This window comes from Sphaerulina musiva (assembly GCF_000320565.1).
Source record: "Sphaerulina musiva SO2202 unplaced genomic scaffold SEPMUscaffold_1, whole genome shotgun sequence".
Lineage (NCBI taxonomy): Eukaryota > Fungi > Ascomycota > Dothideomycetes > Mycosphaerellales > Mycosphaerellaceae > Sphaerulina > Sphaerulina musiva.
Window position 1 is genome coordinate 3,613,624 of NW_016017383.1, and position 17,200 is coordinate 3,630,823.

The 17,200-nt window shown below is 53.0% G+C and overlaps 8 protein-coding genes across 8 annotated transcripts; 3 read left to right on the plus strand and 5 right to left on the minus strand.

Moving 5' to 3' along the window:
* Positions 1-338: 338 nt before the first annotated feature.
* On the minus strand, positions 339-4,971 carry SEPMUDRAFT_77818 (uncharacterized protein). The gene is made up of 2 exons (XM_016910174.1): positions 4,657-4,971; positions 339-4,555 (listed from the first exon to the last, which is right to left on the minus strand). The coding sequence occupies exon 2, from the start codon at positions 3,411-3,413 to the stop codon at positions 2,739-2,741; it is 675 nt and encodes a 224-aa protein (XP_016765614.1). The 5' UTR covers positions 3,414-4,555; positions 4,657-4,971; the 3' UTR covers positions 339-2,738.
* Positions 3,412-4,089, plus strand: SEPMUDRAFT_34208 (uncharacterized protein; the record flags this gene model as incomplete). Its single annotated transcript, XM_016908564.1, has 1 exon — positions 3,412-4,089. The coding sequence occupies one exon, from the start codon at positions 3,412-3,414 to the stop codon at positions 4,087-4,089; it is 678 nt and encodes a 225-aa protein (XP_016765615.1).
* On the minus strand, positions 4,451-4,962 carry SEPMUDRAFT_35082 (uncharacterized protein; the record flags this gene model as incomplete). Its single annotated transcript, XM_016908595.1, has 2 exons — positions 4,451-4,555; positions 4,657-4,962. The coding sequence occupies 2 exons, from the start codon at positions 4,960-4,962 to the stop codon at positions 4,451-4,453; spliced, it is 411 nt and encodes a 136-aa protein (XP_016765616.1).
* Positions 4,972-5,252: 281 nt separating the features above from the next.
* Positions 5,253-9,319, plus strand: SEPMUDRAFT_122860 (phospho-2-dehydro-3-deoxyheptonate aldolase). The gene is made up of 6 exons (XM_016901802.1): positions 5,253-5,757; positions 5,822-5,952; positions 6,054-7,319; positions 7,424-7,584; positions 7,686-8,335; positions 8,420-9,319. The coding sequence occupies exons 1-3, from the start codon at positions 5,334-5,336 to the stop codon at positions 7,020-7,022; spliced, it is 1,524 nt and encodes a 507-aa protein (XP_016765617.1). The 5' UTR covers positions 5,253-5,333; the 3' UTR covers positions 7,023-7,319; positions 7,424-7,584; positions 7,686-8,335; positions 8,420-9,319.
* On the minus strand, positions 7,165-9,244 carry SEPMUDRAFT_33460 (glutamyl-tRNA amidotransferase subunit A; the record flags this gene model as incomplete). The annotated part of the gene is made up of 4 exons (XM_016908539.1): positions 7,165-7,308; positions 7,401-7,584; positions 7,686-8,335; positions 8,420-9,244. 4 exons carry the CDS (start codon positions 9,242-9,244, stop codon positions 7,165-7,167), a joined length of 1,803 nt encoding a protein of 600 aa, XP_016765618.1.
* A 1,030-nt stretch (positions 9,320-10,349) lies between the features above and the next one.
* On the plus strand, positions 10,350-15,714 carry SEPMUDRAFT_77824 (long-chain fatty acid transporter). Its single transcript, XM_016910175.1, has 2 exons — positions 10,350-12,122; positions 12,209-15,714. Exons 1-2 carry the CDS (start codon positions 10,735-10,737, stop codon positions 12,765-12,767), a joined length of 1,947 nt encoding a protein of 648 aa, XP_016765619.1. The 5' UTR covers positions 10,350-10,734; the 3' UTR covers positions 12,768-15,714.
* On the minus strand, positions 10,350-15,714 carry SEPMUDRAFT_122861 (MIF4G-domain-containing protein). Its single transcript, XM_016901803.1, has 2 exons — positions 12,209-15,714; positions 10,350-12,122 (listed from the first exon to the last, which is right to left on the minus strand). The coding sequence occupies exon 1, from the start codon at positions 15,703-15,705 to the stop codon at positions 13,006-13,008; it is 2,700 nt and encodes an 899-aa protein (XP_016765620.1). The 5' UTR covers positions 15,706-15,714; the 3' UTR covers positions 10,350-12,122; positions 12,209-13,005.
* Positions 15,715-15,796: 82 nt separating this feature from the next.
* Positions 15,797-17,116, minus strand: SEPMUDRAFT_146506 (oxidoreductase). Its single transcript, XM_016903695.1, has 4 exons — positions 16,969-17,116; positions 16,674-16,908; positions 16,559-16,621; positions 15,797-16,490 (listed from the first exon to the last, which is right to left on the minus strand). The coding sequence occupies exons 1-4, from the start codon at positions 17,051-17,053 to the stop codon at positions 15,938-15,940; spliced, it is 936 nt and encodes a 311-aa protein (XP_016765621.1). The 5' UTR covers positions 17,054-17,116; the 3' UTR covers positions 15,797-15,937.
* Between the last annotated feature and the right edge of the window lie 84 nt (positions 17,117-17,200).

Consider the following 17,200-nt stretch of genomic DNA (forward strand, 5'->3'; position numbering starts at 1 on the left):
GCGGTGCAGCAAAAGCATCTACGCACATGCCTCCGCAGATGCGAGAGGCGATTGTGGCGTGCAATCGTACCTCCATGTAATGAGGAGCCGCTCTTCAATGATGTCGTGAGCAAAGCCTAAAGAAAGCCCAAGGACGTGGAGGTAGACACGGAGCGACGACCCGCTTGCCGAGGGCAGCGGGATCCGGGAGGCGGCTGTCGTCCCGGACGACCGCTTATCAACATCACTTCAGGCAAGCACGTGTACGATTGTTCTCTCTTCGCAACTACACATACATCCACATCCAATATGGTTTCAACTCGAGGAGGGGCGCGGACTGACATTGAAGGAGCCGATATGGCGCTCAAGAAGAGACCGGGGCGCAAGGTTACTGCGAAGCCCGCCGCAACAGCAGCACCAAAGGCCAAAGCTACGCGAGCGAAAAAGGCCGCACCGGAGCCTGAAGCTGAGATGGTGGAAGACGACGAGGACGAACTGGCACAACCTGCTCCTGCACCGGTCAAGCTCGCGGCGCGACGAGGGCGTCCACCATTTCGCAAGGACGAGGAGCCCGCCAAGAGAGAGACTACACTCAAAACCACAACCAAGGCTACGTCGGCGCCGAAGGCAGCAGTCAAGACGACGCGTGCCGCCAACACGCGAAAGGCGAAAGCAAAGGGCTCAGAGGAAGAGCAGGCTGAGTCGGCAAATTCCCAGGCGCCCGAACTAAAGCCCCCGCAACCACGAGCGACGCGGCCGACACGAGCGACTGCAGCGAAGGAGAAAGCCGCGCCTCTTTCGCCCAAGAAGATCACACAAGTCTCGAAAGCACCAGTCAGAAAGGCTACTAATGCAAAACCGACGATGCTGAAGAGTGCTCCTGCGAAGCCAGCGAAGCCGGTAGCGAGAGGGCGACCCGCGTTACGGAAGCGGAATGTATCAGATGAAAATGCTGGCATACCACCACTCAAGCCGGGCGTGGGAGCAGACGAGGAGCAGAACTATGCGAAATTCATGGAGAGTACGAACGCGAAAACGTCCAGGAAACCCAGTTCTTCACCAGCTCTGCTTGAAGGGGAGCCGCCCATGTCGACGAGACCGACAACGCCAACAGACTTAGCTCAGCAGACCATGGACGAACCAGAACTCGAGACGAATGAAGCACAAGATGAAGAGAGTGAGGCTGAGCTCCAGGAAGAGGCGGAGGACTCATCGGATGACGAGCTGTGTGCCCCCAAGACACCTATGCGGAGGTGTGATCCACGTGAACAGGCAAGATACAGTCCTGCAAAGGGCATCCAACAACCCGATGTCGAAATATCATTGAAGACACCAATGAGGCGTTTCCACGTGCTGGGAACGCAGCAAGGAACTCCACAAACACAAATGCCATACTGCAAACCAACTCTGCCAATCTCAGAGGTTCGCCCGACAACAGTAGCTCGAGCACATAGTAGAGCCATGGTTTTCCCAAAGCTACAGGCTCTGCGGGCTGCGGATAATCCTTCTGGCGAAGGTGCTCATGCTACACAACGCGAGCATAAATCTTTGCCAGGCGACCGACCAGACATGACCGTGGATGATGCTGAGGCTTTGGAAGAGCAGGATAGTGACATGAGCCTGCTTGTGGACGAATCGATTCGAAACATTTCTACCGCAGACGTTGATGTAACAGTAGTAACTCATGATGACACGCCGAAAGAGCACCCCGCTCCCGATCCAGAGGAGACTATCGTGGACGAGCAGATCGACGAGGAAGAATTCATGTCGCCGCGAGATGCATCCGTTGACAATGTGCTCATCACCGGTTGGGAGACCGAGGGCGAATCGGAAGATGAATCTGTGGAGGCTACTGGGATCCGTGGCACACCAAGAGCAGAAACCGTGGCATGGGAACCTCTTCAAGATGACATCGCCATTCCTTTCAATTTCGACGGTGACGCCAGCCCGATCCGTACTCTGCCGAAGGTAGAGGCAACTCAGCATTTCGAAATTGCTGCGATATCCACAAACGGAGAGGCTTCAAATGATACTGCCCGGGCTGGGGCCACACGACAATCGTCCATTGTCGAGATAGCATTCAACCCGAGCTTATCTATGCCACGACTGAGCATTAATGATGTCCGGGAATCTTTGGACGCTACAGTCAATATCAGCGACTTCGTGCACGCGTCTTCGTTCGCAGAGCGCGATCTAGAGCAAATCGAGAATGGTGTGGACGCTGTAGAGGCGGATGTCGACAATATTATGGTTAAGAAATCAACAGTGGAGGACATTGCCGACGATGCCAACTCCGTCGTTGATGGCGATATGACCCTTGCATGCGACGAGCCTTCTACTCCGTTGCCTGTAATGAGAACACCCATCAGGTTAACCACAGTTGAGGATATCTCTGAGGAGAGTGCAACAATGGATGGGGATGTGACGCTCATACTCGCTGAGCCAACCTGCCCTACAACTGTCAAGCGCTCGCCTGTCAAGTTAGCCACTGCCGAAGAAGTTTTCGAGGACGATGAGAGCATGGAAGGAGACGTCACACTAGCTATCGATGAGCCAACATGCCCACGCACCGTCAAGCGGTCCCCAATAAGGCTGACCAGTGCTGAAGATGTCCCAGAAGAGATCGAGACAGTCGAGGGTAACTTGACGCTCATGCTGGATTCGCCTTTACCCCAGCAGCCGGAAACGCCAGTGCTACTTGATGATTCGCGAGACTCCAATGTTACACCGCTCGATCTGGAAGCAGTCGCTACACCACGCTACGCGCGATCAACCATATCTTCTCGTCGCAAATCAGTGTCAGAAAGCTCCAGGCCGAGGACAGCGGATGGAGAAAGAATGCCGCTGAATACACAGCCTGCTGCTGAAGCTTGGTTCGACAAGACCGCTTCTCCTGCGAAAGGGGCCAACCGCGTTTCAAGCAACAGCACAGATCGAAGCTCTCGAAGTCGATCTCGATCATTGTCGAGACCACGAACGCCTGCTGCTCGGACACCCGCAGCTGTTAGATCAGCGACGAAGGAACGATTTCCAGGAATGCCGCCGGCAGAGTCGTACGAAGAGCTACTCAACAGTCCGACTGCCAAGAACTCGTCGGCAGTACAGACGCCATCTAAGAAACCTTCTGTGACCCGCCCAGCCTCGCACAAGAGGAAGTCAACCCATGGCGAGGAAGAGGATGAGATGCCAGATATGGCGACCCCACAACGAGCACTTCCAGAGCGCTTCCCTGGTATGCCATCTCGCTCGGTGTACGAAGCGCACACTGCAATGCCAATGACTCGGTTTCGCACTCCGACACGAAAGTCTCCTGCGAAACGGCCAGCGACAACACACAAGCCAACATCTCTGCGCAAGATCGCGCTGAAAGCGGCATCGACTCCAATGAAAGCACCGCTCAAGGCGCCAGCGGAGACCCCCGGACAGGTTCCCATGACTCCACATCCAGCAGCGCCGTTGCGTAACGTGGTTGCTTTAGTTGATGTTTACACCCACGACGGCATATGTGCATCTCAGTCCTTTGCCGTACTTCTGAAACGCCTTGGTGCAAAGACAACGAAGACATTCAACGAGAATGTCACTCACGTCGTCTACAAAGAGGGAGGACCAAAGGTGCTGCAGGCCCTGAAGATTCACAATAAGCAGATTGCAGAATCTGGCAAGGGCCAGGAGATATTCTGCGTCAACAGTCGATGGGTGAATGATTGTGATGCCCAAGGCCGTCGCATGCCAGAATTCGACGAGGAGTATGCCGTGGAGCTCGACGATTACCAACGCACAGCCAAGCGGCGTCGAAAGAGCATGGAGCCTATGGGACTTTTGAAAACCAACGGGGGCAATATCATCCGAGATCGGAAAAGTGGCGCGGGGCGGGTCTCGATTGGTCGCGCGAGCATGAAAGGCGTGTTCGATAGTCCCGAGGAGTCTTCGATGATGTTCGATTCTGCGGATAAGGAGAACACTGAGGATGAGCCTGCTACACCGGACTACCTGAAAGACCCTAGCGCTCTCCTCCAACAGACTGTCCCTGCAAACAAAGTACGCAAGTTGGATCTCGGTCATGATAGCAAAAGGAGGAGGTTGACTTATGCGGACGGACTAGAATTTTGAGCATTATCAGTCTAGTGGAATACCTGTTCGTTTCCGAGTCGGCAGTGAGGGGAAGCTGGAGAAACAGAACAGCTAGACAGACTGAGGTTGTGCTGGGCGTTGCAGTCCGAGAATTGAAGTGTTTCGTATCTCATAGGCGATTGTCGTTTATAGCGACGTCCATTACTGATCATTCATACGCGTCGAATCTGGGCCGAGAGTGTTGCTGCCTCTTGGTGCATTTCCTCGTCCCACGATGATAATCATCAGAGCTTGCGTATTGTCTCCATTTCTTTCATTGAGCGAGGCGCCGGCATATTGGACCGCTTCACGCAAGTCACCGTATGTCCTTACCACGTTTCGAGACGAATATATGCTGCTCTCAGCTGGACGCAGTCACCCAGGCCATGATCGCTTTCAACGCGTTTGCATCGTGCGCACGGAGAAGTTCCGTAGCCTTTGTCTTACTCATATCCAATTGATCCGCCTGTATCCCGTCAATCAGCAGCTACCAGGTATTTTATTACTACTTCGCCTATCCTGCGGGCCAGGCAGGCTACCGAGTATTCAGGGAGGTAGAACTCATACCAGCATCGCCACGTCCGCCGCATCGACCTTGACGAGCTTCTTGGGTGCCTCCTCCTTCTTAGTGGCCGTGGTTGAAGTGGCAGAAGTGTTGTTGTTGGGCTTCTTCGCGGCATTCATGTCCAAGTTCTTCATGGCCTCATTCAACGCTTTCAGATCTGCCTCTTTCTTGGGTTTCGCATCTTCGGATGGGTTGGCGTCTAAGCTGCTCAGGGCTGCAGCGGTTTTGCGGTCTTCTTTGGATGCCGGGAGGACGTCGGGCGCGTCGGCGCCTTCTTGGACGTTTTCGGGTTGCCGTTCCTCGGCCATGATGTGGACGGGAGGAAGGGGAAGAAGAAAGAAGAAGGGGAAGAAGAAGAAGAAAGTCGAGGGAGGTTGGTTTCTGAAGGTCCTACCCGTCCGTACTTAGCTCCAATGCAAATGGTACAGTACCAGGTACGTGTAGTTCTATTGCTTGGCGTGGTACTATAGTTTGGTTACACCGCAAGCGAATTGTAATACGGCTAGGTACATAAAGTCTGTAATTGATTGACTCACATCCAGGGAGGGAGTATATAACTATAATATAATAGCATACCTGACCTTCCCTTCTACAAAATCTCACTCTTCTCTTCTTCCATCCACATCGCCGTTCCTTCGCCTAGTTCCAGTCTAGCATCTCATCTCCAAACCCAACCATCATGGCCTCTCTCGCAGGATCTACTTCTGCCGGCAAGATGACAGAACATTCCCAAGAAAACACCATCACCTCTCTACCCACCATCAGTGGTAACAGAGCATCGACCTGGACGCCCGACTCGTGGAGATCGAAGCCGATTGTACAAGCTGTCGACTACGAAGACACTCAGGCGGTGGCGGCAGCGACTGCAAAGCTCGAACATCTGCCTCCACTCGTCACGCCCCGGGAAATCTGGAAGCTGCGAAACTCACTCCGAGACGTCGCCTTGGGTAAGGCGTTCTTGTTGCAAGGCGGTGACTGCGCTGAACTCTTCGATTATTGCCATGATGGTTCCATCGATTCGAAGATTAAATTGTTGCTGCAGATGTCGCTGGTGCTGATTTGGGGTGGGAACAAACCAATTGTGCGCATCGCCAGGATGGCGGGTACGGACTCTCCTTTTGACAAGAACAATCTTCCGCCGTCAGATCAGATGCTGACCTCTCCTAGGCCAATATGCAAAGCCGAGAAGCAAACCTACAGAGATGCACGAAGGCAAGGAGATTCCGAGCTATCGTGGCGATATATTGAACAGCTACCACCCTGATGATCGCAGAATCGATCCCGACAGACTCGTACAGGTTAGTATACCGATATGTGACTTACTGTGGGCGCTTTTGCCCTTGTCTTGCACCGATTTGGTTGAGCCCAGCGGAAATGGAATGTTAACGTGCTTTTGCAGGCCTACTTCCACTCCGCAGCAACTTTGAACTATGTTCGTGCACAACTCGCCTCCGGCATTGCAGACCTGCACAATCCAATGGACTGGTCTCTGGGACACGTCGGTGATCAGGCTTTGCTAGAGAAATACAGCAAGATTGTCAACACGATTCGAGAGAGCTTACGCTTCATGAGAACCGTGGGTGCCGATGCTGGAAGCGATTTGAGCAGCGTGGACTTGTTCACATCCCATGAAGCTTTACTACTCGTATACGAAGAAGCTCTGACTCGGAAGCTCAAGCGACCTAGCAACTCCGATCGACCTCCCGTTCGTCGGCAGTCGGTCATCGATCCCATGAAACCACAGACGGAACCCACTGGCTACTACAACACCAGCGCACACCTGATCTGGATCGGAGACCGGACCCGCCAGCCCGATCACGCACACATCGAATACGCTCGGGGAATTGAGAACCCCATTGGCATCAAAGTCGGCCCATCGACCAAAACAGAGGATCTCCAGCTCCTACTCGACACCGTCAACCCCAATCGCGACGTTGGAAAAGTCATGCTCATCACACGATATGGCAAAGACAAAATCGCAGAGATGCTTCCCCAACACATCGAAGCCGTGCAAAAGACGGGCCACACGGTCGTATGGCAATGTGATCCCATGCACGGCAACACCCGATCCACCGCCGACGGGACCAAAACACGTTCCTTCCAGCATGTCTTCGACGAGCTCGCTGCTGCGATTCGGATTCATCAACGCCAGGGAACTTATCTGGGTGGAGTCCATTTGGAGCTCACGGGTGATGCTGTGACGGAATGTACTGGCGGCAGTCAAGGTATCGATGATACCGACTTGAGTAAAGCCTATCGCACATTCTGCGATCCTCGACTGAATGAGAAACAGGCCCTGGAGTTGGCATTCTTAGTCGCTGATAGTCTCAGAGACTCTGTCGCGCCCGCTGATGTTAAGCAGACTTGAGCAGCGAGCGACACAAGTGTATGTTGTTGTTGACAGGCAACATCAAGAGCCCTCTGGAAGGGGGCAAAAAACAATATTTTACCCTGTAGCATTATGTTTCATCAATGTATGAGGTACATGAAAAAGGAAAAGACCCGCCCAGTCAGAGCTTCGAAGTACCTGTACTCGTCGGCGGCATTTCGTGTGATTGTGACACTTCCAGAATCAACTCTAGCGCCTCAATTACTTTCTCATCCTCATACCTCCTTCCCACCAATTGCAGCGAAATCGGCGCATCACGGAATTTCTCAGCATCATCTAGAACATATCGAAATTCGATGGTCAGTCAAATACCTACCCCCGTTTTCTCTAAAGAAAAAGAAAAGAAAAAAAAAGAACGAGCGAGGTGCAAAAATACTCACATAAATCATAATTATACTTATCCTTCTCATTTCTCGGCTGATAACCCTCTTCCATCCCATCTTCTTCCGGAAGACATTTCAAACCCGTGGGAAACACGAGAGAAGGATAGTCGAGCAAATTCCATTGACTGGTGTAATTCCAATATTTGGCCGTGTGGAACCTAGGTATAAAACCATTACATGGCACTTGGGATTAGTCTTTTCGGTCTGTCGTTGTCTCAAGCGTCACATGAGTCTTGTTTTTTCCTTTAGTGTGACTTACAAAGGTGCGACACCAGGTCCGACAGGGCACAAAATCACATCGACCATTTTCTCCGCAACATCTTGAGCGTCTTCCCCTTGCAAGAGCATCGTCGACGAGTCTTCGTCATCTGGTCCTGCAAGGTGAGTATTCACACTATTCCAATGTCGAGTATACGCCGTCTTATACGCATCTCGCTCGCACGTCAATTTCCACACCTCGGCGATAGTCAAGGGTTGCTGATGAGGACTCTGCTCCAGTATCCACTGACTCATCGGACGCAGAGGTTCGCCTGAGGCGGACATGGCGGCGAGTTCTTCCTGGCCGGCATCGGCGAAGTAGAGAGAGGAGATGATGCGCCAGGCTTCGTCATGCTTGTATGCTGGGAAGGGGACGATTTCGATGTCAGGATGGTGTTGGATTCGGGAGATGAGAGTGGTAATGCCGCGGAGAATGGGAGGATGAGGTCGGACGATACCGTCGTCTGCGAGGACGCCGATGCGGAGTTTGCGACTGCCATTGGCCCCACATCGGAGGAGAGTGCCTGATGGGTGTGACGATGGCTGCTTCCAGGGAAGGGGGTTGAGGCTGGGATCATATAACCAGGGTTTCTGATCGATGAGTGTCTTCATGAATACCTTGATACCTTCCAGACTTGTGCTCATAGGGCCCTGGTTGTAGCAGTATCACAGGGTTAGCAAACTGCTCGATCATGACGTGGTACCTATCACGCGAAAGAGATCTCTCACACATACAACAACGGGAACAATCTGTTCTTGTCCGAGCATTGTAGCCGCGAAGCCATCTAAAGGCAGTCGGAAGCTCGTGGGACGCAAGCCAAACACGCCGTTGTTGGCTGCAGGGGATCTTATGCTTCCACCTATGTCGGTGCCAATTCCTAGGCAAGACCCTTTGAGACCAAGCAATGCCCCTTCGCCTCCCGATGAGCCCCCTGAAGTGAGATTACGATTGTGCGGGTTCGTTGTCACCCCGAATATGTTCGATGAGCACTCCAGATGCATGAGGGTTTGAGGCTCAGTGGTTCTAGCATAGAAGACTGCTCCTGCGTTGAACAGTAGCTTTACAATCAATGCATCGTCGATACCAAGCTGGCCAACCCAAGAAACAAACCCAGCGTTCAGATCAAGACCCTTCATTGAGATGTGCTCCTTGACAGAGATAGGCAGGCCATGTAATGGACCGATGGGCTTTTGATTTTCCAGGTAGTACTTGTCGAGGAATTCGGCGCGGTCCCGGGCTTGCTGAGGCAGAAGTTCAGTAATGCAATTGGTGAGCTTCTGTGCTAATCCGGCTCGCTGCAGAAATGCTTGGGCCACCGCTGCGCTCGACAACCTTCCGGATGCGAGCTCTTGCAGTAAGACCTCCGTGGGGAGTTCCGTGATCTTCAGAGTGTCGGCAGCGAGTAGGCGATGCGGCACACCAGTGACATTTAGCGGCAAGTTGCGAGCTATCTCTGGCAAAGCTGGAGAGACTGCGTCGATGGTCTTTTGTCTGTGATCTCGACATGTCTTTGCAATAGCATGCCAGTCGGACTTTGTTGCTCGCTCGTGTGTAGTCATGACCCTGTGTTATCAGCCCTGCAGTACTATAATGAGTTTCCGCTGTGTAAAATGTCAGTGGATCTGTTCCGTCAGTGATACCTGTTAAATAGTGACACTATTATCTTCCAAGTCAGATGCTCATTCAATGCTAGAAGATGAGATCAGGAAATACGCGGCAATACCACCTTATCGTTACCCGATCATGTTGCTATCTTAGCAGAAGTACTGATAGGCATTCGGTGGAACTATAGCTCTTGGATAAGCGAGCGAAGTGGGTTTCCGCTTAGCATTGCCTGTCGAGGAATCGGCCCACATCTCTTACCTCCTACTCGGTGTCTTCATCACGCTGTGCCGCTGTCATGTCGCCAGAGTGTGCGTTGCAAGGCTTGGGGTTTCCCCTTCTAGTCATTACCTGATATACGCACTCGAGATTGACGAACCGTCCAGGAACAACGGGCACGAGATGGTTGAGCCATCTCTGTTCTATATCAGCGTCACTTCTGATACAGATTGTTCGCGCATTCTCGTTGTGGTCCCCGGCACAGTACTGTTGCTATTGCTCTTGCTCTTTCTCCCTGAACATCATCTCCAAGAAAGTCGCCTGAAAGTCTATAGGCAAGACAAGACGACATTCGTCCTCGAGTGGTGCGTGGGATCTATCGGCGTCAGCGACGTCTCCTTGAGCTTCCCACCCGGGGACTTCCTCCTGGCATTGCTGTCGAGAAACAAGGGGTATCGAATAGGGGAAGGGGGTAGGTTCTGGGGGGTAGGTTCTGTTGTTGTCGCTGAGCTGATGCTGCTGCTGTTTATGGAACTCACACACTTCTCCCTTTGCGGGAGTCGGGTCGGGCCTCGGGCTATGTGGAGATGCGCGGAGCGAAGTGAAGGGGAGTAAAGTGGGGCACCCGCGGATGTAAGTGTGGACATGGACCGGCGAGCAATGCCGAGCCTCGGCTGGATTTGGCGAGCTTCCAACTTTTCTACGCTGGTAGAGTGAGTCGCGGACCACGCACGTCGCACGCCAACAAGCGCAACTCGAGTAGGAGGTAAGCCCTAAGAGGTAATGTAGCATGTGTTTCTCTCTGTCTGCCTTTCTCTCTCTCTATTCCTCTCTCCCTCCCCTCTCCCTCTCCCTCTCCCTCCCTCCGCCACCACCCACACGACTCGCGGCAGAGCCCAGTCAGTCAGCGCTACCTCCTACTTGGGAGCCGCGTGTACCTCACTTGCACCCGTCGTATACATGTCCTGTCATGTTGTGTCGAGTCTACTAACTAGTTACTACTACTACCACTGCTCTATACTCCTCTCTGCTGCCGCCCTCCGATTGTGGTAGTCTGTAGGCTGTCCCGGTGATATCCGCAGTAGAAGAGAGCAGCAGAGCGAACGACGAAAGAGAAGAGACGAGAGGCAAGAGACCGGAGAGACGGCGAGAAGAGGGGAAAGAGACGAGGGGGAGACGATAGAGCCAGAAGGGAAGAGAAGAGAGCGAGAGAGAGAGAAGAGTCAACATGGCCCCTATGAAATTATCTCGACCGACTGCCTCCACTGCCATCCCCGCCGCCGCAGCAACCGCTGTTGCCGCCTACCTCAACGGCCGCTATAGCTTCACCTCCGACCTGTGGGCCATCTCGAATGCCGTGTGGTATGGCGTACTCTTGGGCAAGCTGGAGAAGCAGGGCAGGATCAATGTCTTCTACCGCTTGGAAGAGCTAGCGACCACTCCGGCCCACGCAAACAATATCTTCCTGGTCGTGCCATCCGCAGACGCGCAGTCCCCCACTGCGCAGACGGAATGGACATATGCCGAAGCATACGAGTTGATCTTGAGATATGCCAGATGGCTCAACGAAACGCACCGCGTCACCAAGGGGGAAATCATCGCGATGGACTTCAAGAACAAGCCGCAGTTTGTGTGGTTGTGGTTTGCCCTGTGGTCGCTGGGTGCAGTGCCAGCCTTCCTCAACAGCAACTTGCGAGACAATGCATTTATACACTGCGCCAAGGTCTCGACCACGCGCCTGCTGATTATTGATCCCGAAATCACAGATGCCCTCACGGAAGAGGCTCTTGCTGCCTTTCGGCCTGATAGCAAGGGGAAAGCGATCGACACTGTTGTCCTCGATGCGCAGGTCGAGGCCACAATCGCCTCACTCGACCCATATCGTGCCCCAGACTCCGAGCGCTCGGGTATCACTCGGGCGTCGACGTCGCTCCTCATCTACACCTCGGGGACCACAGGCCTGCCAAAGGCGGCCAACGTGGCCTGGAACAAACCAGCGTCCGGTGCCTACTTTTTCCCGAAATTGCTGGGCATGAAGCCAGATGATCGGTACTATACTGCTATGCCATTGTATCACTCTTCCGCTTCTGTACTGGGCCTTTGCCAAGTTCTAGGTCCTGGTAGCACCATGGTTGTCTCCCAGAAATTTTCTCCCAGAACGCAGATGAAGCAGATCTCCGAGACGGGCGCGACCATCATGCAGTACATCGGAGAGATGTGTAGATATATGGTCTCCAGTCCTTCCACGCCGTATGACAAGGCCCACAAGCTACGTCTGGCATTCGGGAATGGCATGCGACCCGATGTATGGCAAAACTTCAAGGATCGATTCGATATCGGGACCATTGTAGAGTTTTACGGTGCCACCGAGGGACCAGGCGCATCCTTTGTCTATTCTAACAACGACTTCTTGAGAGGTGCCATTGGGAAGTCTGGCCTGCTGGCTCGTACTTTATTCGGCGGCAATCAGACCATCTTGAGACACGACCACGAGACGGACCTTCCATATCGGAATCCCAAGACTGGTTTCTGCGAGAAGGTCGAAACGAACACGCCGGGAGAGTTGTGTTATTGGTTGGACCCCGAGAACGTGAACGACAAATTTCAAGGTTACTTGTAAGTGAATCTCAATTCAGTCAAAGGGTACATGTGTATCTAGTGGTGTTATACTTGCTTACCGGGGTACGTGTTGAAAATTGTAGGGGTAACGACAAAGCCAGCGGGAGCAAAATCATCCGCAACGTCTTCAAAAAAGGCGACGCATATTACAGATCCGGTGACCTGCAAAGAATCGACAGTGACGGCAGATGGTGGTTCGTCGACCGCATCGGCGACACGTATCGATGGAAAGCCGAAAACGTCAGCACTGCCGAAGTCTCCGAAGCACTAGGCACTCATGCCGCGCTACAAGAAGCCAACGTCTATGGTGTGCAGCTGCCCCATCACGACGGTCGAGCGGGTTGTGCTGCAATTAGCTTGGCAGCAGGCCAGAAGCTCGACGACAGTCTCTGCGCCGACCTCGCAGCCCACGTCCGCAAACGACTTCCCAAATATGCAGTCCCGCTGTTCCTGCGACTGACACAGGAGTTGGAGGTGACGGGCACGATGAAGCACCAAAAGGTCACCTTGAGAAATGAAGGCGTAGACCCTGCACAGACAGGAGAGGATCAGATCTACTGGCTCCCGCCGGGCAGTACCAAGTATGAGAAATTTTCGAAAGCGGATTGGAAGAGGCTCGAGGGCGGCGATGCAAAGCTTTGATCACAAATAGAACGCGGCAAACGAACATGACACATGGCAGACGGATATTTTCTCAGCTACTATCGAAACGGGATTACACCAGGGAGCGCTCGAGCTATGGGAACAGTTGATACCAGAAGATATTTTTAACGATGACGTAGCTAATAGCAAGTGAAGGGAATCCAGTCCAATTATGCAATTTGTGTGGAACTCGATTTCGATTCTATGCCCCATGTTATTATATATGATGTCTAACAGCCTAGTTCCTTCTCATGCCACCGTCACCCCGAGGAATCATGTTCCTGCGAGAAGGGTGAATGTGCGATTGGTCATCTTCACGCCTCGCGACTGCGGGGACCGCTGCAGCTTCACGTCGGGGTGGAGATCTGGACCTCGAAGTCTCGGGAGAACTGGTGTTCCTCCTTCGTCTCGCAATAGGAACCCGTCTGGGTGGCGAGCGCGATCTGCTGGTGTCTCGTCTAGGCGGCGAGGAGTGGGAGAAGGAACGACGGTTCCTGGATCTGTTACGACGGGGCGGAGAAACAGATCGGCTCTGTGTCCTGCCTCTGCGACGTGGCGATGGAGAAGGAGATTCTGACGGAGCACGGCCTTTTCCGTTGGCTCTGCGCGGAGGTGAGCGTGAACGAGATGACACATCACGTCTCCTGCGTGGTGGACTGCGCGAGCGTGAGATCGATCGGTCGCTGTAGCTGTCTCTCCGCCCTCGTCGCGGTGGACTGCGAGACAAGCTATCGGAGTCACGTCGCCGTCGACGTGGTGGAGACCGGGAATCAAAAGAAGCAGACCTTCGCCTTCTGGGAGTAGGTGAACGAGAGAGCGACATTGCTCTCTTGCCATTGCTTCTGGGCGTTGGTGAGCGAGAATAGCTGCGATCTCTGCCACGTCGTGGTGGGGTACGGGATCGAGATCTGGATCTGGATCGCAAGTCGGAGCGCGAGGAATAGCTGGAGTAGCTGCTGTAGCTGCTGTAGCTGCTGACACTCGCACTTCTGCCTCTTGTTGGCGACTGACTCCTTGCCGCCGGTAATGGTGCAGGAATGGATTTTGGCATGTTCTTCAGCCATTCTCTCATGCCCTCTGTGAGCGGTCCCTTGCCAATCGCAGTGAAAAAATTGATGCTGAAGCGAGTGTTCTTCGGATCGTCGGTTGGGAACATGCCGGTGAGAGCAGTCTGCAACCCATCGTCCTGGAAGCGCGCAACCAGTTTCTTCATGCCAAGACCAGCTTCGAGCTCTTCGATCAAGATCTTGACAAAGATACGACTTGAGCTCGTGGTGTCTTCCTCATTCAGCTTGATGACTTGGAACACTGTCCAGTCAATGGCATCTGTCGACAAGAGATGGCCAAAGAATTGGGCAATGATTCTCAGTCGATTCGTCTCGAAGCGGTGTATCGTCTCGTAGTACTTCAAGAATTGTTCCTGGAACAGCTCCTTCCATAAACGATTTAGTTTGCAGAAGCGTTCGCCGATCAATCCAAAGAATTTGTTAAAGGTCCGCTCTTGACTGCAGCACTCGATGATCATTGATGGTAGCTCATCTTCACGCCCGGTAGGCAAATTGATCCGCATGAGTTTATGGCAGGCCTCTTCGAACGTACCAGATGACATGATTGTCAGATAGATCGATCGACGAAGGTTGACGAGATCAGTATTGGACTGATCCTTGATCTCCAGCGCCTTTTCTTCGGCGTCGTCGTCATCCTCCTCGCTGCTTGAGGCCGAACTCTGCTCGTCCTCGTCGTCACTGCCTTCCACCTCTCCTAAGATCTCTGCCTTTAGCTTCTTATATGCCTCCTCATTGGCCTCAAACTCTGGGTCAACCTTGAATATGTTCAGACCGTCTTCCGTCTTCAGCTTATCGTCATCAAGCGAAGGCCGATGAGTAATCTGGTCCTCTTCTTCCACAAGATCTAGCTCCTCCTTGATAGCTTGGTGGTCCTTGTATTTGTCCTTCCTGATCTGGAACAGCACTTCGATCATGTACTGCACCCGCTTGTCGATGTCGGCCTCGTGCAGAATTCCTCTGAACTGGTCATACACAGCAAGTGCAATCGAAGAGTTCATCTCCTCAATGTGGTGTCCGACCTCCTTCATCAGACCAACCGCGATCTCCACGCTATCGTCTGTTGGCTTGTGTAAAAGCAGTAGCAGCATCTGCGCTGCAAGCATTTCATGTGCGACCTGCTGATTGATCAAGTGCGCGATGAAGGTCGTGCTGCTGTGGCACACGCTTTTATCATTTCTCTTATAGGCCTTGCGAAATTGTATGATCAATCTGTTGATCAAGAGTTCCCCCACCTGGGGCAATTTGGTATTCACAATAGCTACCATTGCTGCATAAATGGGTGTGAAGGGCAGACTGGCTGCCTGCGCCTTCATGATGCTCCGGCAAAACAGTCCTCGCCCTCGCACCAGATTCTCGTTGAACAATTCCGGCACAATATGCTTGATGTTGGAAACGTTGACTTTGTTGATCAGACCATTGATCGACTTCTTCAGGGCCTCCCAGGCCATACGCTGGTACTCCTTCGACGTCTTGTCGGTAATCTGTGCCTGTAGCGCCTTCAGTCTGGCAGGCGGGATATATGTGCCACCAGAGCGCATATTCAACAGCTTGTCGTACTCTGCCTTGGCAACAGCCTGTTTCTCTTCGTCCGTCAGAGGCTTTGCTGGCTTTTCGTCGTCCTCCTTCTGGCGCATCTCCAGCTGCCGCGCTCGTTCTTTCGCTCGCGCTCGATCCACGTCTCGTGGCAGTGGTCCAGTGTTGCGTGGGAGCGGAGATCGCGACAGGGAGCGTCTTCGCAGGGCTGGCGCATCTCGTCGTGGTGACGGCGATCGGGATATCGACGTGCGCTTGCGCGAGACGCTCTCTGCGGCTGCCGTGTCATCGCCCGGGCCTGGTGTGGGCAGCCGCACTGCAGATTCGACGGCGGCCATGTTGGCGTTGGTCGAAGGTGGCGAATGGTTTGTTCAAGATGCAAAGGTCGAAAGGAAAGCAATAAGAGTGGAGTGGTAGGAAGTAGTAAGCTGTGGAAAAAGTGGAGTCATTCGCGCGAGTCAGGCGCTCAGCTCTTCCCCATATAGGTACCTATTATTACAGCATGCATGCGGTGTTCTACCTTTGGAGAAGGGGAAAATTGAACACTGGGAAGATACATGTACACATCAATCAGCTCAACTTCTTCAACTGCATCTCCAGCTGACTCTCTGTCCACTCCCACAGCTCGTTTGCGAGCTCTGGCTTTTGCGCATACCAAAAGCTTCCGCCGCTCTTGATCCCAACAGGCTTCCAGTAATGTGAAGAGCCGACTTCTTTCTTGTCCGCTGTAGCAGCCCACAGCGTGTTTTTGGCACCACCGGGAACATCCAACAGAATGTGGCTCATCAGTGGCATGACAATTCTGCTGATTAGGCTCGTCTCCATCTGACTCGCGTAGAGGTCAGTAAAGATCACGCCGGGATGCAATGCGGTCGATGTGATTTGCGGGTAACGTCGTTGGAGCTCGCCAGCATGGAGGATATTAGCCAGCTTGGATTGGCCGTATCGACGCATGGTTTGGTAGTGAGCCAACAGGTCTTGGTCGTAAATGATGCCTGGTGCCAGATAGTGTCCTTCCGAGGCGACATTGACAATCCGTACATCGGCATCGCGTTGCTCGGCAGTTTGGAGGAGCGTTGGCAGAAGCAGTTTCGTGAGCAAAGCATGGCCAACGTGGTTTGTGCTGGCAAGGCCGTGTATCAGTGGATTTGTCCCTGTTGGATGCCCTGAAGCCGACTTGCAGGTACTCACCCAAACTGAATCTCATAGCCGTCCTTTGTCTTGGAGTATGGCGTGGCCATAATTCCCGCATTGCTGTCACCGCATCAACCTAAGCAGCACTACCTAGTCAAGCAGGGACACGTACTTGATCAGGATATCAAGGCGATCAGCTTTGGACTTGAACTCATCCGCGGCCTCTTTGACAGACAGCAGAGACGTGAGGTCTAGCTTCATATAAGACACATTGCAATCAGGCACCTGTCTCTTGATGTCACTGATAGCATCCTCGGCCTTGGATTGCGTGCGAGCAGCCAGAAAGATCTCTTTGGGATGATGTTTGGCCAGTCTGAGCACGGTTTCTTTGCCCAACCCGGTATTCCCTGCCAATCATCAGTCGGTTATTGCTGTGTAGTAGTGTATCGTAGCACCGCCTAACCCACCGCCGGTGATCAAGATGACTTTGCCTGACAAGTCTTGAATGTCCTGGTCAGGATTGAAGTTCTTGCCCAAGAGCCACTCTAGCATCGTAGCGGCGATGGTATCTACCTTGACCTTCACGCTTCAGGTAGGCTAACTTAGCTGTTCCTTGTGGGACGGCAAGGTACTTGCAGTAGGTACATGTATTGCCCGGAAGAAAAGCTTATAAATACAGAAGACGAATCTGGACAAGTG